At 38.9% G+C, this 16,291-nt stretch overlaps 1 protein-coding gene across 1 annotated transcript in view; it reads right to left on the reverse strand.

The window, feature by feature from the left end:
* Window positions 1–830: 830 nt before the first annotated feature.
* LOC129252995 (dendritic arbor reduction protein 1) overlaps window positions 831–16,291 on the reverse strand; it is a 41,868-nt gene continuing 26,407 nt past the window's right edge. Inside the window, exons 2-3 of the mRNA XM_054891204.1 lie at window positions 13,514–14,374; window positions 831–2,847 (exon numbers count right to left, since the gene is read on the reverse strand). Coding sequence (XP_054747179.1) covers window positions 845–2,847; window positions 13,514–14,342 — 2,832 coding nt within the window. The 5' untranslated portion in view covers window positions 14,343–14,374 and the 3' untranslated portion in view covers window positions 831–844. The remainder of the gene's footprint in view (window positions 2,848–13,513; window positions 14,375–16,291) is intronic.

Below are 16,291 nucleotides of genomic sequence, written 5' to 3' on the forward strand. Positions count from 1 at the left end.
TAAATATTCGTCGGAATAAGCGGCAGGAGTGATTTGAAAATAAAATGAACTTTAAAGTGTTTCACTTCCTAAGATATTTTGAAAGCAGCACACAATTACCAAGTATGCCAAGTTAAGTTCACTTTTGAAATGATCAGCTATCAACTGCCAAGTCACAACACCAAGCAACTCCCTAAAGGTTTTTGTTTCTTGCGTTTTTGTTCGTTTGCCACATTTTGACACAGATCTATTGCATTTGTTAAATAATCAGCTGTTGATATCTTTACTGCGAAAGAAATACTATTACCATATCCTGATTACTGCCATCCGAAAGGTGTGTATGGATTCCGCGCAATATGGCGCATGGTGCATTACCAGCCGGCTCAGCCCCTCTGCCACTGCCACTGCCACTATGACACAACGTGCCCACGCTGATGTGACCATATTTCGTATTCAACGGCGGCGTTGTATTCGTTGCCGCTTCAACAGTGCCGCCGACGCCATCTGCTTCACACTCACTGAGTGCGCTTAGTTCCACATCGAGCTCGGATTCGGTTTCATATTCTTCCATCTCGTAGTTTTCACCACCTAATGCCGCATCCTCTCCGGTCAGCTCACTGTCTTCGGGTGTTCCAGCACTTTCACCCGCCGGCGCATTTGTGGGAAAGGGGAAAGCCGTTGTCATTACTTCATCGTGTCTGCCGCGTAACGATAGCTCGGCTGTAGGCATCGTGTCCAGTGGCGTATTTGGTGAGAAGGGTGATGATAGTTTTGCGTGCCAGTCCTGCACCATCAGTGTTGGTGTGTTCGTCGATGGCGGGGTGTATTCGGAGAAGGAATCATTCGATGATGAGTTACTTTCGCCCTACAAACTAGTGGCGCTGCTCGTCACAATGGGTAGATCACCGGAATGGAGCATATGGTGGGCTGTGTGATGGTGATGATGTTGTTGTGCAGCTGCTGCCGCCGCGGCTGCTGCAGCGGCCTGTTGCTGCTGTTGTTGCTGCTGCTGCTGGCTCAGCTTGGACTCTTTCTTGATGCGTTGCTTGAGATGCACTTTTGCGTGCCGCTTTTTCTCATCGGAGCGCGCAAATTTGCGTCCGCATATGTCGCAGGAAAAGGGTTTCTCGCCTGTGTGCGTACGAATGTGCGTTGTGAGGTGGTCTGAACGACTGAAGGAGCGCATGCAAATGCGACACTGGAACGGCTTCTGGCCGGTGTGTATTCGTATGTGGCGGGTGAGCTCGTCAGAACGCGAAAAGCGTCGATCGCAGTTTTCAACAGGGCAGGCGTATGGACGCTCGTGCACGGGTGTTTTACTCGGCCTGTTTGGGTACTTTCGTGGCTTAACCGGCACAAGTTTGAGTGGCATTGTGCTTTGTTGGTATACCTGCGAGAGAATTTCGTGGCCTTTGCTTGTTGATGGACTGTACTCGGCTAACTGCACGACGGAATAACCAGATTGGCTGCCTTGCGCCGTCGATGGCTGCATGTGATGTGGCGGTGTGGGGTCTGTGTAGGTTTCTTGCTTTGGAATGATGCCACCAACTACAGCGGAAGCTGCCACTGACGTTGCGGATGAAGGACCAGGTACAACCAATGACTGTTGCGTGCCATACTCAGCGGGCGAGTCCAGCCACTGGTACTTGGTCGTGGCAACGGATATTTGCTGGCGATACTGCTGCAATTCGTGGCTAGCCTGCGCCTGTTGCATATCAGAAAGGCTAGTGAAGCTGCTGGTGCTGCTATAGCTCGGTGGAGGCTGTTTTAGTATAATCGGCGAGCAATCCATATTGAGACCGAGCAGTTCGACATGTTGCGCTGCTGCACGTCCATCGTCGTAAGCGGTGTGCATATGATGCGAGGGTGAGGGCGTGGACGATGGTTGCGCCACGGCTTGTTGGGCGGCATAGTGAGCCTGAGCGGTACTTTGAGGGCCAGGGCCAAGTAAGCTAAATATGGGCGGCTGAAAGAGTGTTTTGTCGGGACTAGGCAAACCCCAACTGTTGCCAAGGCCAGCGGACGGTGGTGACATTTGGCCGGGCAGCACGCTCATCTGCGGCGAGCCGATTTGTTGTTGTTGCTGTGCAGCTTGCTGCTGCTGTTGTTGTTGGGTAGCTGCAGCGGCGGCCGCGGCCGCGGAATTCAAGCCGCTCATTGCTGTATTACCTGTAGTGGTGAAAATGCCACGATATGATATTTTGCCGCTATTGCTATTGCTAGTTGCATGCGTCTGTTGTTGTTGTTGCTGCTGTTGTTGTTGGTGGTGGTGTTGCGCATGCTGTTGTTGTTGTTGTTGGTGGTGGTGGGTGTGTTGTTGATGAAGGCTATGGGGCGAATGTTGATAGTGTGGGTGTTGTTGGTGGTGGAGTGTATGATGACTGTTGTGTTGCAGATGTTGCTGCTGCTGCTGTTGTTGTTGTTGTTGTAAGGCATTGTGGTGAGATATTTGGTTTAGCTGTTGTAAGTGATGTTGTTGCTGTTGATGTTGATACTGGTGTGGTGAATGTTGGCCGCTGTGTTGTTGCTGGTGATGTTGGTGTTGTGAGTGATGTTGTTGCTGTTGTTGTTGGTGATGCGATTGTGATTGTTGGTGGGACTGATGGTGATGGTGTTGTTGTGTATTGCTTTGTGTACTTGTATTTGTTGTATTATTACATAATGTTGTGCTTGTTGCTGTTGTTGTTGTTGTCTGATTCTGATTCTGACTTAGATGTGTAGGGTACATGGTACAACTATTATTACTTGTTTCTTCCTTGACAATTGCCAACGTTGGAGGTGTGCTGCGCTCTTCCTTCAATGGACTGCACAGCACAGGGCTGGTCGTGGGCTGGGGTTCGAGGGACAAGTCCTCGGACTCAATAGAACCTGCGAAATGAAAGAAAAAATAAGGGCTTTTATTAGTAAGAACTCCTCTGTAGTTTACATGAAAGATAGACATTCCACTCAAAGCTCAGTGCGAAGAAAAAAATTATTTAAAGAACTGCTGGCGTCAGTAGTCAACCTTACCACTAGGAATTGTGGAAGTAACAGCAGCACTTGATTTAAACATTTCTGCTTCTTGATTTAAAAATATTTGCAAAAGTTATATTCAAATCAATCGCTGCAATCGGATCTCCCTTGGACACATCGCCTAAACATTTCGCAATACCCATCCCAAGCTTTAGAAATTCTCCTACAAGCAAACGCCAAAAAAAAAAAAAGAAATCAGCTTACACACTCCATCCAGCTGTTCGTTACCAATTAATTTCGCTCACTTGTAACGAAAGAATCATTCAGCATTTTGCGCCCGCTTCCACAAAAAGATAACCAACCGTTGCAGCAAAGTGATTTCCGCGAATGCCGCCCAGTAGCTGCCGTCGGAACTACGTTCGACGAACTTGACTGCTCGAATTGACAAAAATCAAAACGCCAAAGCCAACAGCTACAAACGAACATACGTACATATGAGTAAAGTGGCTGCCAACCAGTCAGCTGGACTCTTCTCGATTCGCAAGAAATCATCACGGGAGGTCGGCAGCAGCAGCAGCAGCTTGAATTGCGACAAAAGAAAAACGTAAAGCGCAAAGTAATTGGAGGGCGACAAAACAGTGGCACAAACAATAACAACAGAAACAAAAAAAAAAACAACAAAAACTATGGTGGCAGCAATGTTGATTGCAGAAAGAAGCAGCACCACCAAATGGGCAGAAAAAAGCGCGAATGTAGCACAGCTTTGGTGTGCAAAGAAGACTAATTACATTCCGAACACCGGTCTTTGGACACTCTTTTGTTTGCTGATACATTATATAGTGTGTTTTTATTTCGATTTCTTTTTGTACTGTATTTTCTTGCAATGTGTGCGGCGGCAGAATTTCTTCGACTCGAATTGATTGAGTTGCAATACGTTTTTAATGCGATGTGACAGCAATCCTGCGACGTTACTACTGTGGTCTTCATGTGAACACTTGTTTGAGTGACTGTAAGTGGAACCACATACGCATGTATGACCATAAGTATTGTTCAATGAAGTAGTCACATCCTCTGCTCTTCCTACCGCGGCGCGAAGAATTCAGAGAATGGGATTTCATCGCATTTTTAGTTCGTATTTTTTTACCCTTTATTTGTTTACTTCTTTGGTGCGATTTTATACTATTATTATTGTAGTTTCACATGCTGTCGTTCTTATGTTTTTCTGCCGTTTTGCTGCGTGTGGCTCAAGTTGTTCTTGTTCTTGCTTTTTTTTTTGGAATTTGTGCTACGCTCCTTTTAGGTTTGATCTATTTATATATTTGCGAAAGTAAGCTTCACAAAGGTCAATTTATTGCATAATGATTTGCTCTGATGATGCATTCCTATAAATAGAGCAAAATAAATATAAAAAAAGGAGGAAGCGGGGAGACTGAGGAAGCAGGGAAATTAATACCATCAACCACAGTGATTTTAATAAAAATAATAAGTTGCTTTGGCTCTGCTTTCCTCACCTCAATGGCGTATATTCCAATAATCTCTTTGAACTACAGAGAGATCAGTAACCAACTAAAGCTCTCGCAACATCGCATGATGAGAAGGACCTGAAGTCCAAGTATTCACATACTCTCTAGGCAGCAGTAGATACCAGTTTTGGACTTGGTGAATCTACCACCTAAGATGGTGGTAACTAAATGAGCCATCTCTGGTAACGAAGATACTGCTAACTTTACCACTGTTGCTACCGGTAAAAGAATTATGCGATACCTCTGAGTGGCTTAATAAAATCACCTATTTTAGTATTTGAACCTGTTCGTCCTTTAGTATGCACCAGCTAGCTTGCTGCAAAAGGACTGCTTGACTGCTGAAAAAGCAAGAAATTTCATTCGCGGACAAATAATATGGACTAAAAATTGAAGAGGCGATGGTCGGCGTAGCCGAATGGTTAGTGCGTTACTACCATTGGGAAGTGCACGGGATCGAAATTGCAAGCATGAAATATTAATTAATAGAAAAAGTTTTTACTAAGAGCGGTCGCCACTCAGCAGGGAATATTGCAAATGAGAGTAAACAGTCGGTCTTTGTTCTTCGTGTACATGAAAAACTGTACGTAAGGATATTGGCTTACGTGCCTATAAAATACAGCTCATGCAAGAATTGAAGCCAAATTACCATCGTTTGCGTCTCATGTTTGCCTAATTGGGCTAATATAGATTTGTCATTTAGCAGTTTTGGGAAAGTAGTCAAAAATTTGACTGATCGAATGGACCATGCAACTTGTGGCCGCCGGATATCGTATTCAAAATATAAATTCCATGAAATTGTCTAACAGATTATTAAAAGAAAAATCATTCCAACAATATTTCTGCTTTGTATTATCTTCTTAAGTTCTCGAGCTCTTAAAAACACCCTATATATGCGAAAATAACGAGTCTCAATTATTTACAGTTTACCATATTTTCCAAGGCTCTGAAGACGCCATGCTGCAAATTCAAGCCAGTCTACTCCTGCAACGAGGAGATCAAATCTCTTAGGAGTGCAGGTAATATTGCTCTGATCTAGGCTCCAAGACATAGGGACTCCGTCTATTTAAAATTGCTGATGAGCTTGCCAGGAAGGAGACTGAATTGGTCTCAGAAACCTGCAACCCGGTCAACGGCACGCCCCTGACTGTTGTTAAAGGGGAATTGCAAAGTCCTGAAGACCCTTCGCCATTCAATTTCCCAACTCGTAGCTCTGTTTACCGGTCATTGGACGATCGGCATACACGCAGAAAGGCTAGGTTTAGCATTTAATTTCCATTGCAGAAGCTGTGGGGACCTTTCACGGAAGGAGACTGTTAAGCACTTTCTCTGTAAATGTCCGAGTTTGACAGCTAGAAGATTAAGACGATAATTCTTCGACAGCCTGAGGCAGTGCGGTAACCTAAATCCCATCATTATTTTCCATTACATCAACAGCTCTGATTGGCTGTAGATATGTACCTATTGGAGGTCTCATATTCGTATTAGAACTGTGATTTAGTGCTACTTGGGGAGTGCTAGCTAAATTACGAATATCTCTACTGCGTTCAGTAAAACTTCACACTAAAGAAAACTTTTTATAGAAACGAAAAATCAGCCGGGCGCTGTGAATTTGGTGCCCGTGTTTGATATTTTATTTCATTGCTTGATTACATTCGAATTTTTTGTTGTTATTTTTATAGAATAAGTTTGTGACTGGTGTGACGGCTTCAATTCTTCAAAGCTACAAATAATTTTTTTTCTGTTATCGCTATCACAGCTTACTCATGAGTGAGTAGTCAGTAAACTGTGTGGCGTAGGTCCAGGTTGAGTTTACGTCAACGAATAATCAAACTTCAATTATAAGCGCACCCACCGGGCTTTCGCGGGAACTTTTCAAAAATCACTAATTAATTCACATTCCTCTGATCGCCAATAGCTGATTCACTCACTGCCAAGTGCCTTTCTTGGGAAACTACCCGAAATTGCTGTGGCAATAATTTTTCGCAGAATTTGTTTAACGAATTTTGACGCGAAAGAAGTTCCAGGGCGAAATTTTGAGCGCCAGCAGCTCATACGCCATTTCCGACTTACACAGACGAAATAACGCGCCTTTCCACCCTTTGAAAATAGCTTGCATCGGAAGATTGTGCATTATGTGTGTATGTATGTATGTATGTATGTATGCATACACATAATTGCTTATTACGCTTACAAACAAGCACAGGCACGAATATATTTAAATATTTCGAGTTGCAAATAAATTATTATGAATTGCCAAAATTGTATGGCTTATTTTCGGCTAATAAATATATCCTTTAGCTGCGTTGAGTTCATTGCGTCCAGTCGAGTGCATATGCTTTATTGCTCTTAATGTACTTTCAAATTTGCTGCGGAATCTGCCAACAACAAAAAATGACATGAAAAATGTGTTTAGCGTTGCCAAGTTTAGCGATTAAAAGCGACTTCATCATTGTCACCAAACACACAAACGAAAAAATTGCCTTTCTTATTTCAGTGAAATATTTCCAATTCCTAAGACGAAATAATGGAGCAAGACGACATGGAAATTGGCGGCTGGCTAAGTGCATTGTAGAAACAAAACAAAAAATAAAATAAAATATTAAAGTAAAATAAATAACACAAATACAGTGGGGTACATTTAAATGAGACAAGCCGCCGCGTGCTCAGTTGTTTTTGGCCGCTTGGTGCACGCACGCACACATACATGCAAGCGCTGATTTGCGTTTGCTTGAAGAAAAAAATAATCTTTTTTTATGCGCTACAACTTTTCCAAAAACAATACAATATTTTCAAATTGCGTGGGGGACACCAAAGTTTTCTTTGGTTCGTTTTGTTTGTGTTGTTGTTGTCGTGGCCATTGCTGCTGCTGATTTTCGAAATTAAATGTTGTGTAAAATTTATGGTGACAGCAAATTTTTATGTGTTCGTAGCTAATAAAAATATTTTATACGATTTTTTGTTTTCTATTTTTTTTAATTTTGTTGTTTTTTTTTTGTGGAAATATGTACGTTTTTGTAATGAAAATGGTTTTTATTTGTGCGCTCAAATATATCTACTTATTATGGATCGTATAAAGATATGATTTAGAAATATTAAGTAATTAATTGTTGTTGAATGCAGCGTTTTTTAATGAATAAACGAATTACAGTGTGGCTAATTTTAAAATTAAGTGCTAGCGAAACTGCGACAAAAACTGAAACTACGAGGAAACGGCGAACCTGACAAAAATAGCTGCCATAAAAAAGTGTAGGTGAAATAGCTGCGTATTTTGTGGTTTCACGCTGTTGTTAAAAAATCGATTTAATAATTTCGATTGACAGTGGCGCAGTGAGCGGTTAGCTAAAAATTAAGAATAATAGGAAGAAGATTGCGCCCATCAGAGAGTGTCCGACGTCAAATTAGTGCAGTGTTGCCAACCCCTTTCAAGAATAGATAAAATAAATAATTGGCGCGTGCTCTTCTGTTAGATGTTTGGCCGAGCTCCTCCTCCTATTTATGGCGTGCGTCTTGAGGTTGTTGTACAAATGGAGGCACCTGCAGTTTTAAGCCGACCCCGAACGGCAAATGGGTTTTTATGCAGAGCTTTTTCGTGGCATAAATATACTCGGAGACTCGCCATTGTCTGCCGAAGGGCGACCGCTATTAGAAAAAAAGTTATATCATTTTGTTGTTTCATACGCGGAGATTCCTCCCAACGTATTAGCTTTAATTATTCCGAGGGTTTGGAAAAACAAAGAAAAATTGTTGAGTCTTCTCGTGAGGCCAAAGAAGTGTTTTAGGCCTTTTTTTTAGTTAGTCTAGCACAAGTGCACTAGCCTGCCATCCCAGAGGTTGTGGGTTCGAACCCCACGTAAAGCACGGTCCTCGCACTTTTCCAAAATTACCTGCTTTGCCTGTTTCTAAAAAAACAAAACAAAATAAAAACAAAAACAAAAACAAAAACAAAAATTCCTCCAATTCCATTCCTCAACCCCAAAAACTTATCCTTTCCATCCAACATTGCATCAGTGGCGCTCAGCAAGAGGAAGCGAAATTTAGCGAAGTCCTCAACCATCTGTGCGATCCTTTGCCAGAAAAATGTGAGACACAGATGGCGCTCCAAGCAGTAACAAAAAGTTTAGTTTAGTTCTTAATTCTCATAAGTTTTAAATGCAACGATGGATTTTTAAAACTCTGTTTTTTAGGGATAGTCTTTTTGAACAAAGTTACAAAGTTCTTTAAGTAATTTAGTAAAAATTTGGTATTTTCTTTTCTTTAAATGGAAAGTTTAGTTGTTTTTTCATATCTAAAAGTAGGTAACACTGCAGTTGCGAAAGAGAGACTTGACTGCTCGAAGGAGAAGAACAAACTTGAAAAAAAATTTTAATAAAGCTATGAAATGTCACATACAAATTACACACGAAGAATTATCAACATCAACAATAACCGCAATCGCTGGGAATGTGACCAGATACTAAAAAAGTAACTATAATTTGAATTGAATTAAAAAAATATATTTTACATAATTATATTTTTTAATTATTTTGCACATATAAAGGGTTTTCCAATAAGAGTTGTTATTTTGATATTCAAAGAAAAATGCTATTTTTTTAATTTAAATTATCGGATGTTTAATTCATTATAAAGAGGAAAGTATGCTGTTAATAGTGGAAAATAACATCAGGCAAATGACCACCATGACCACGTTTACAGGACAACATCCTTTTCATGAAATTTTCCATAACCGAATTGCAAAGTGGCTGCCCTATGTCCTCGATAGCCTCACGAATTCCATCTTTGAGGTCTTGAATCGACCCTATTGACCCTGGGCTGTTGGCGTAGGCCTTCTCTTTCACGTGGCCACAAAGGAAAAAGTCACAAGGTGTTAAATCACAAGATCTCGGTGGCCAATTGTGATCACCTCTTCGAGAATACACGGAAACTTTTCCCGTAAAAGATCAATGGTTTCGCTGCTTGTGTGGCATTTAACGCCGTCTGGTTGAAAATAAACGTTGTACAGATCAATACCATCCAATTCCGGCCATAAAAAATCGTTAATCATCTCCCGATAGCGCAATCCATTCACCAATAGCATCTCTTATCGGAAAACCCTTCATTATATGTTTTGTATTATTATGAACACCAAATTTTAATTAAAAGAGGTTAATGAAATATGAGCAAGAAAGAACTAAACCTCCAGGCTAGAGCACAAAAAAAAAGCTAAATCAAGTTACGAAAATGTTAATCTGGTCACACTGATCATCAATTGTACTAGTGAGACGTCACAAAAATCAGCTGATATTGTCAAGTTCACTGAGAGCAGAGTAATGGTACCACAATGAAATATCAACCAGTAGTTTTGACGTAAAAAAATTTTTTTTTTAAAGAAGATCAACAATAAAATGCTTTCTAAACACCAAAAGCGAAGCAAGTTTTCGATGTTATTCAATTTGCTTCTCTTTTTTTTCTTAAAAACTTTCAATCGTAATCAAGCGCCACTTCCTGCCACTTTAAGCGTCATTAATTGCTTTTTCATATAAAATGATAAGAATTAAAAACGAAACCGAAAAGCAATGGTCTAGTATATGCAAACTAATTTCTGAAAAATCCTAACTCCACACCTCTTCCCCGCCACTTAGTTAGTCGTCATTGACGTGCCTAGGGAATGTTATAAAATTTGTATTTCCTTTCTCAAATGACTGCATCAATTAAATTCAATTTGTTGCTCTTTATATTCACATGTTTGCTGTTTCTTTTGCTTTGTTTTATATCAGAATGCAAAAAAAAATTTAAATGGAATTAACAAGTGCGAGGATTTCTTGGCGAGGGCCGCGCGATATGTGTAATCGTGCCTTGAGCTCTTATGTCGGTATCAAATACATTCCTTAATTCAATTATGGAAAAACTTGTGTTTTTGGTTTTTTTTTGTTTGGTATCATTACTTGCACGAGATCTATTCTAAAGAGCTGCATAGAATGTCAGCTGGTGATAATGCCATAATGCCTCCAGAACGTCTGTAGCAACATTGACACTGAACGGAAATGTTTAATAGTATACGAGTTACGATTAATTAGTACCGTTACGACTATGATACGACTTATAAACAGCAGTAGTTAAGGGATAAAGTTGATATGTAATTACATACAAATACATACATAATTATATCTACATACCTACGTCTGTGTAAATGGAACAAATGCCGGCATTTAGACAGCAGTCACTAGTCACTAGACATTACATGTTGATGAGTTATTAGTGGGTATTAAACACCATTGCTGCCAAAGACTTCTGCATACATATATCAAGCCATAAAGATTTGTGAAAAAAGTTTTATTACATATTTTTCAGATAAAAAAACATATAAAGTATGAGCGGTAAAAGGGTAAGTGGATCTCAAAGCAGTAAAATAATCGGCCGCCACAGCGGAATAGGTTGGTGGATGACTGCCATTTAGAAGTGCGCAGGTGCTAAACCCTGGGTGCGAAACATCAATTGATAGAAAAAGAAAAATAAGACTCAGAGTGCATTCCAGGGCAACCGAAGAAACGTAAATGAAAGTGTTACCTAAATAAAAGTTTCTGAGTCCTAAGCTGACTAAGCAGTTCCTCTTTTGTGTAGAATATTACAGTTAAAAATGGTAAGAGGTTGTCCAAAAGAGATAAGTGGCACATTTAAAGTTATGCAAATCTGACGCTAACCAAACTTTGTTCGATGCGATAGGAAAAGCTTCAGACGAAATTAGTGTATTAGTATATATTATGTTTTACTGTTATGTAGGAAGAAACAGGCTTCCTCTGCGTGAGATAAATCAAGTGAAGAAATACTGCTTTCACTAGGTTTGTCTAACAGTCGCCGAATAGCATCAGAAAGGAACGACTGACGCACTTTGTTGTATTTGGCAAATATTATCGGCAATGTGAACTGAAGTGAAAAAAATTCAAAAATTTGGAGAAGAGGACAGTTTTAATAAATTTGGTGTCTCGCAGACCAACATTTTTTACAAAAAGGTTCAATGTACAATATATTAGTATTTTTGTTAAGTTTAATTAAACCTCACCAAAATATTTATTTCTCGAGCAAAAAGTACATCTATAGATCTGTAGATGGGCGCAATAAGAGGTCTAGACACCACATTTACATTTCTTTAACCAATTTAACAAAATATACAAACATCTCCCAAGCAAACAAAAAAAAAGAAATCTGTAAAAAACTGTATTTTCTGCAATTAACAAGAATTTTGGCGCAATTATCTTTAATGTGCAATAAAATATTGTTGCAATTAAGCGCATAGCATCCCATCATCTTTCTCAAATGTTCAGCAGCGCGCACGTATTTATGCATATTATTTTGAAAAAACTTAATTGAAATTAAAAAGCTGTTCGCTATTCTTTCCCAATGGAAAATCAGAATTTAACAGCTGCGATAAATACAGAAAAACATTTATTAAAGCTAAAAAAAATTAGACGGCCATTGTAGTCGTCAAGATCACTCGTAAACAGGCCAATCACTCAGAAATGCCAGGCGCAAATGTTTAAAAAAATTAACTATTGAATTTTCTAAAGATCTGGTACTTGTAAAAAGCGTTGCTACATTGTGATTATTGTTTTAACAATACAACAAATTTTATGTAATGAAAACATGAAGAACAACATGTTTTTACAAGAGCTTAAGTACTCTTAGCACAACACTCGAAAGGCATAAGTGCCTTTTCAGCGGTGCGCCAAAAGATATTGGAGCAAAAAAACAAAAAAATCAAAAACACGAGAAAAAATAATAATATAAAATTGGTGAAAAAAGAAGAAAAAAAGTAAGAATAAATGAGCAGAAACACATACACAAATAAAAATTATGGCACGATCAGCCAAAAATTAAAGGCTGTTAAGCAAAAAAAAAAAAGACACTACTGTACCAAGTCCCTGCGCTGCTCTGCTAGAAAATTGTGCAAATATGTCCACGTCCACAAATCTATGCTTGTTTTATTTTAAATTTGAATATTAATAAATACGTTTCAGCTATGCCCGACTGCCATAAATTCGAGTATGCACGCTCACCAAGTCTGCTGGTTATAGCTATGAGTTTGAAACTATAAAGACTCGAGTCGATAGGTGGTGGTGGTGTACGCAGATCTATGAAAATCTTTAAAACTGGCAAACGGAGTCCAAATTGTTATTAAAAAATGGAAGGGGTAATGCCAGTTTTTCGAATGCTTGAGCCAAATATTTATGTGCGCAGCTGATTGCTTCACATCAGTTATAGGCTCGACGCTCGAAAATAAGGGGTCTTACTAGGTGTCACTGTGCTGAAAAAGAGATAAAGCACGTTGAGGCGAAGAACTTCTCATATGGATATAAGAGTGGGTTCGTGGCTTACTTTAGAGATCTGCATAAGATTTCAGAATTTACTTGTAGCTAAAGTGGGTTGTTTCGTTATCAGTACATTCGAAACACACTGACATTAACTACGGCTGAAGGGAAGTTGTTTAGAAACTGCGTTAAGTGTATGACACAGTGCTTGCGCAGACCCACTAAGACTGCGCTATCAATAAAATTACAATTTAAAATTTCGTCGTTCGTAAAGGTAAGTGGAAACGCCCACTCTGCTCATGCAGCATCAGTAAGCACAGTATGAGTTCTTAGACGCTTCCAGTTTTCTTACCACAGTTTTCAGATATTGCACAAGAAATAATTCTTCAAGGGCCAAATTTTTCAATTTACTTTTTTCCGATAAATTTTGAATTAATGGAAGACTGAACCTAAATGCTAGCATAAATCTTCAGGAAAAATTATTTTGCTTTGTACTGAGACAATTTTTTTTATACAATATGTAGTTAGAGACTGGATAAAAACATTTCTCATACAGTAATCGTCGTTGGTCACTGTGACTCTGTATTAAATACTTTAAAAGGCTTAACTTAGTTTCTTAAATATTCTAACAACGAAGAATAATTCAATTTGAAAACTGCGCTTTGGCTGGAATGACTTGCCTTAGTTATATACATAATTACATACATATATACTCGTAAGTCTCAATAAATTTTTAGTAGAATTTCATCAATGAATAAATTATAATTAAATCCATACCTGTGATTGGTGGCGGCTCAACAATGGTTGATGGTCCGAAGAATGATGGAATATCGTTGGATGTGGTGACGGGCGTATTCAGATCGCCCGTCTGCGTGTCACCGCACTGCGCGTCCGACGGCAGCGACTGCGACTGTTTAACGCTACTCGCGATATTCACACCACTACTAACGCCTACGCCGCTGAGACTGACTGCCGCGTGACTGCCCGGACTCTGTTGTGCGGTATTGAGTAGACTCAAATGTGTAGCGGAATTGCGTCCACTGCTACTGTTATTGTTGACAGCTGCACTGTTGCCGCCTGCACTGACTGCAGCGACAGTTGGTGTCGTTAGCGCGATGCTGCCGCTCGCGATTGCTACACTTGACTGTTGCGCTGTTGATGCGTTAATACAACTGCTGGCGCTGCTATTGCTGCTGCTGTTGTTGGAACTGCCGATGCGTGCAAAATTTGTGCGTGTAATGGCAGCGCTAAGCGCTGAATTAGTTCCTGCTGCTGTTACCGGGCTAGCGATATTATTGTTTGTGGGAGTGCTGCTACTGCTGCTGCTGCACGGTATGACGCTCTGATGATTGCTATTCGCCGTAGAGAGATTGTAGTGGAGTAATGTTTGGGCTGCGCCCAAATGACCGCCACCAAATGTATGCGATGGGGTGCTGAGATATGTGGCCGCCGAAGTGGCCGCTGTCGATGGACTAGTCTGCGCGGTCGTCTTGAAGAGACACGTATCGAAGCTTAGCACATTGAAATGTGCAGCGGCGGCGGATTCGGTTAGTAGGAATGCGTGATGCGATGGCGCCACCAGGGTTTCAAGCCCTTCCATGATCATGGCCGCTGATGGGGTTCCAGGGGCTACGCCACCTACAAATAGATAAAAAGAGAGGAGAGATAAGTGATTAGCATATGATTTGTTAGAGCTTATAGTAGAAAGGGTTTTTGCTAAGCGAAAATGCAGTGCGGCGCTGAATATATAAAAAGCTGATAGGGGAGAGGAATGGACGTACATACACATTTTATATACATATCTACATAACTTCTAAAGATAGGAATTCACGATACAGTTGAATTAACTAAAAAATAGGGATCAGACAAAAAGATGTTGAAAAGGCTTTAATAAAAATTGGGGTTTTGAGTGGTGGTGCCACCTAATTTTTAATGAAAAAATAAAGAAAAAAACTTGGTTAAACATTAGAATATAGATATTCAAATGAAAGATATTTGAGAAATATTTAGCACAATTTTTTTAAGCGTGTTGCCATCTAATATTTAATGAAAAAATTTATAAAAACAAAACTTAGTAAAATACGGGAATATGGACATCAAAAGAAAAGAAGAAAAGTCTTTGGTACAATTTTTTTAATGGCGTTGCCACATATGTAAGCTTTAAAAAAAAAATAAATTAATAACAAAACTTAAAAAAAAAAACATGAGAATATGGGGATCAAGCGAAAGGTGTTTAAGAAATCTTTGACAAACACTTTTTCAACGGCGTTGCCACCTAATTCTTAATGAAAGAAAATATTAATTAATAACTCAAGTTAGTTAAATATTAGAATATGGGTATCAAATGAACGGGAAATATTTCGTAAACATTTTTTAACGGTGTTGCCACCTAATTCTTAATGAAAAAAAATGTATAACACAACTTAGTAAAATATGAGAATATGGGCATCACACGAATATCATTTAATAAATCTTAGGTAAAATTCGTTTAATGGTGTTGCCACCTAGTTTTTAATGAAAAAAAATTAAAAAGAAAACTTAGTTAAATATTAGAATATAGATATCAATATTTGAGAAAACTTCTGTACAATTTATTTTAATGGTGTTGCAACCTAATTTGCTATGCAAAAAAAAATATAGTACCAAAACTTAGTAAAATACGATAATATAATTATCAAACAAAAAGAATTTAAGAAATATTTCGAAAACATTTTTTTTAATGGCGTTGCCACCTAATTCTTAATGAAAAATGGCGAATATTAGGCACGCGTAAACATACTCCACTAGAGTGGCCGTGATTGAGTTAAATAACTAGATATGGATATCATACAAACGGTGATTAAAAATACTTTTATAATATTGAATGGTGTTACTAAATATCTTTAAAATGCTTTGAAGCCAAGAAGTATTGAAATATCTTTTTAATGAGGCGAGCATGAGGTAGGGTATTTCATGCCAAGGGATTAATCAATATATCAATTTATAACATTTGTCTGGCAACACTGAGACCTAAGAGGATACAAATAAATAATTAATATATCAATTAATGAATTTCACAAAATAACTCCACATACTCCCCAGATTCTACTTATATTGGTTATTATAATTTTTTCAAAATTACATTATTTCATGCTGTGACTAAGAATAAGTAACTAGTACGCTGTGAATTTGAAAGTACCCGCTGCCGAACTTTAGTCCACGATTTATTTCAGTAATAGCCTGGCCACATTATTGCAGCTTTTTAATATTTGTAAAAGCTCCCTTTGAACATATTTTTCCCCAATTGCTGAATTTCTATTGACTAAAGTATTAAATTCTCTAAAACTGTTAATCCTTGTTTCTCGTTTTTATGCGAGCATATGTCAAAATCTTACGCGTTAAAGTTAATTGAATTGCTATGACAGCAATTAGGTTTTTATGCCCCCAAAGCAGAATAAACCGTTCGATGTGAAAAAAACCGACTAATTACGATTTTTAACAATTTCAACCAACATTCAAACATTTACTCATCGAAGCAAGCGAAAACAGCAACTCATTCATTTGCTCTGTAACTCA

The sequence above is a fragment of the Anastrepha obliqua genome, chromosome 1, assembly GCF_027943255.1.
Source record: "Anastrepha obliqua isolate idAnaObli1 chromosome 1, idAnaObli1_1.0, whole genome shotgun sequence".
In the NCBI taxonomy this organism is placed as follows: domain Eukaryota; kingdom Metazoa; phylum Arthropoda; class Insecta; order Diptera; family Tephritidae; genus Anastrepha; species Anastrepha obliqua.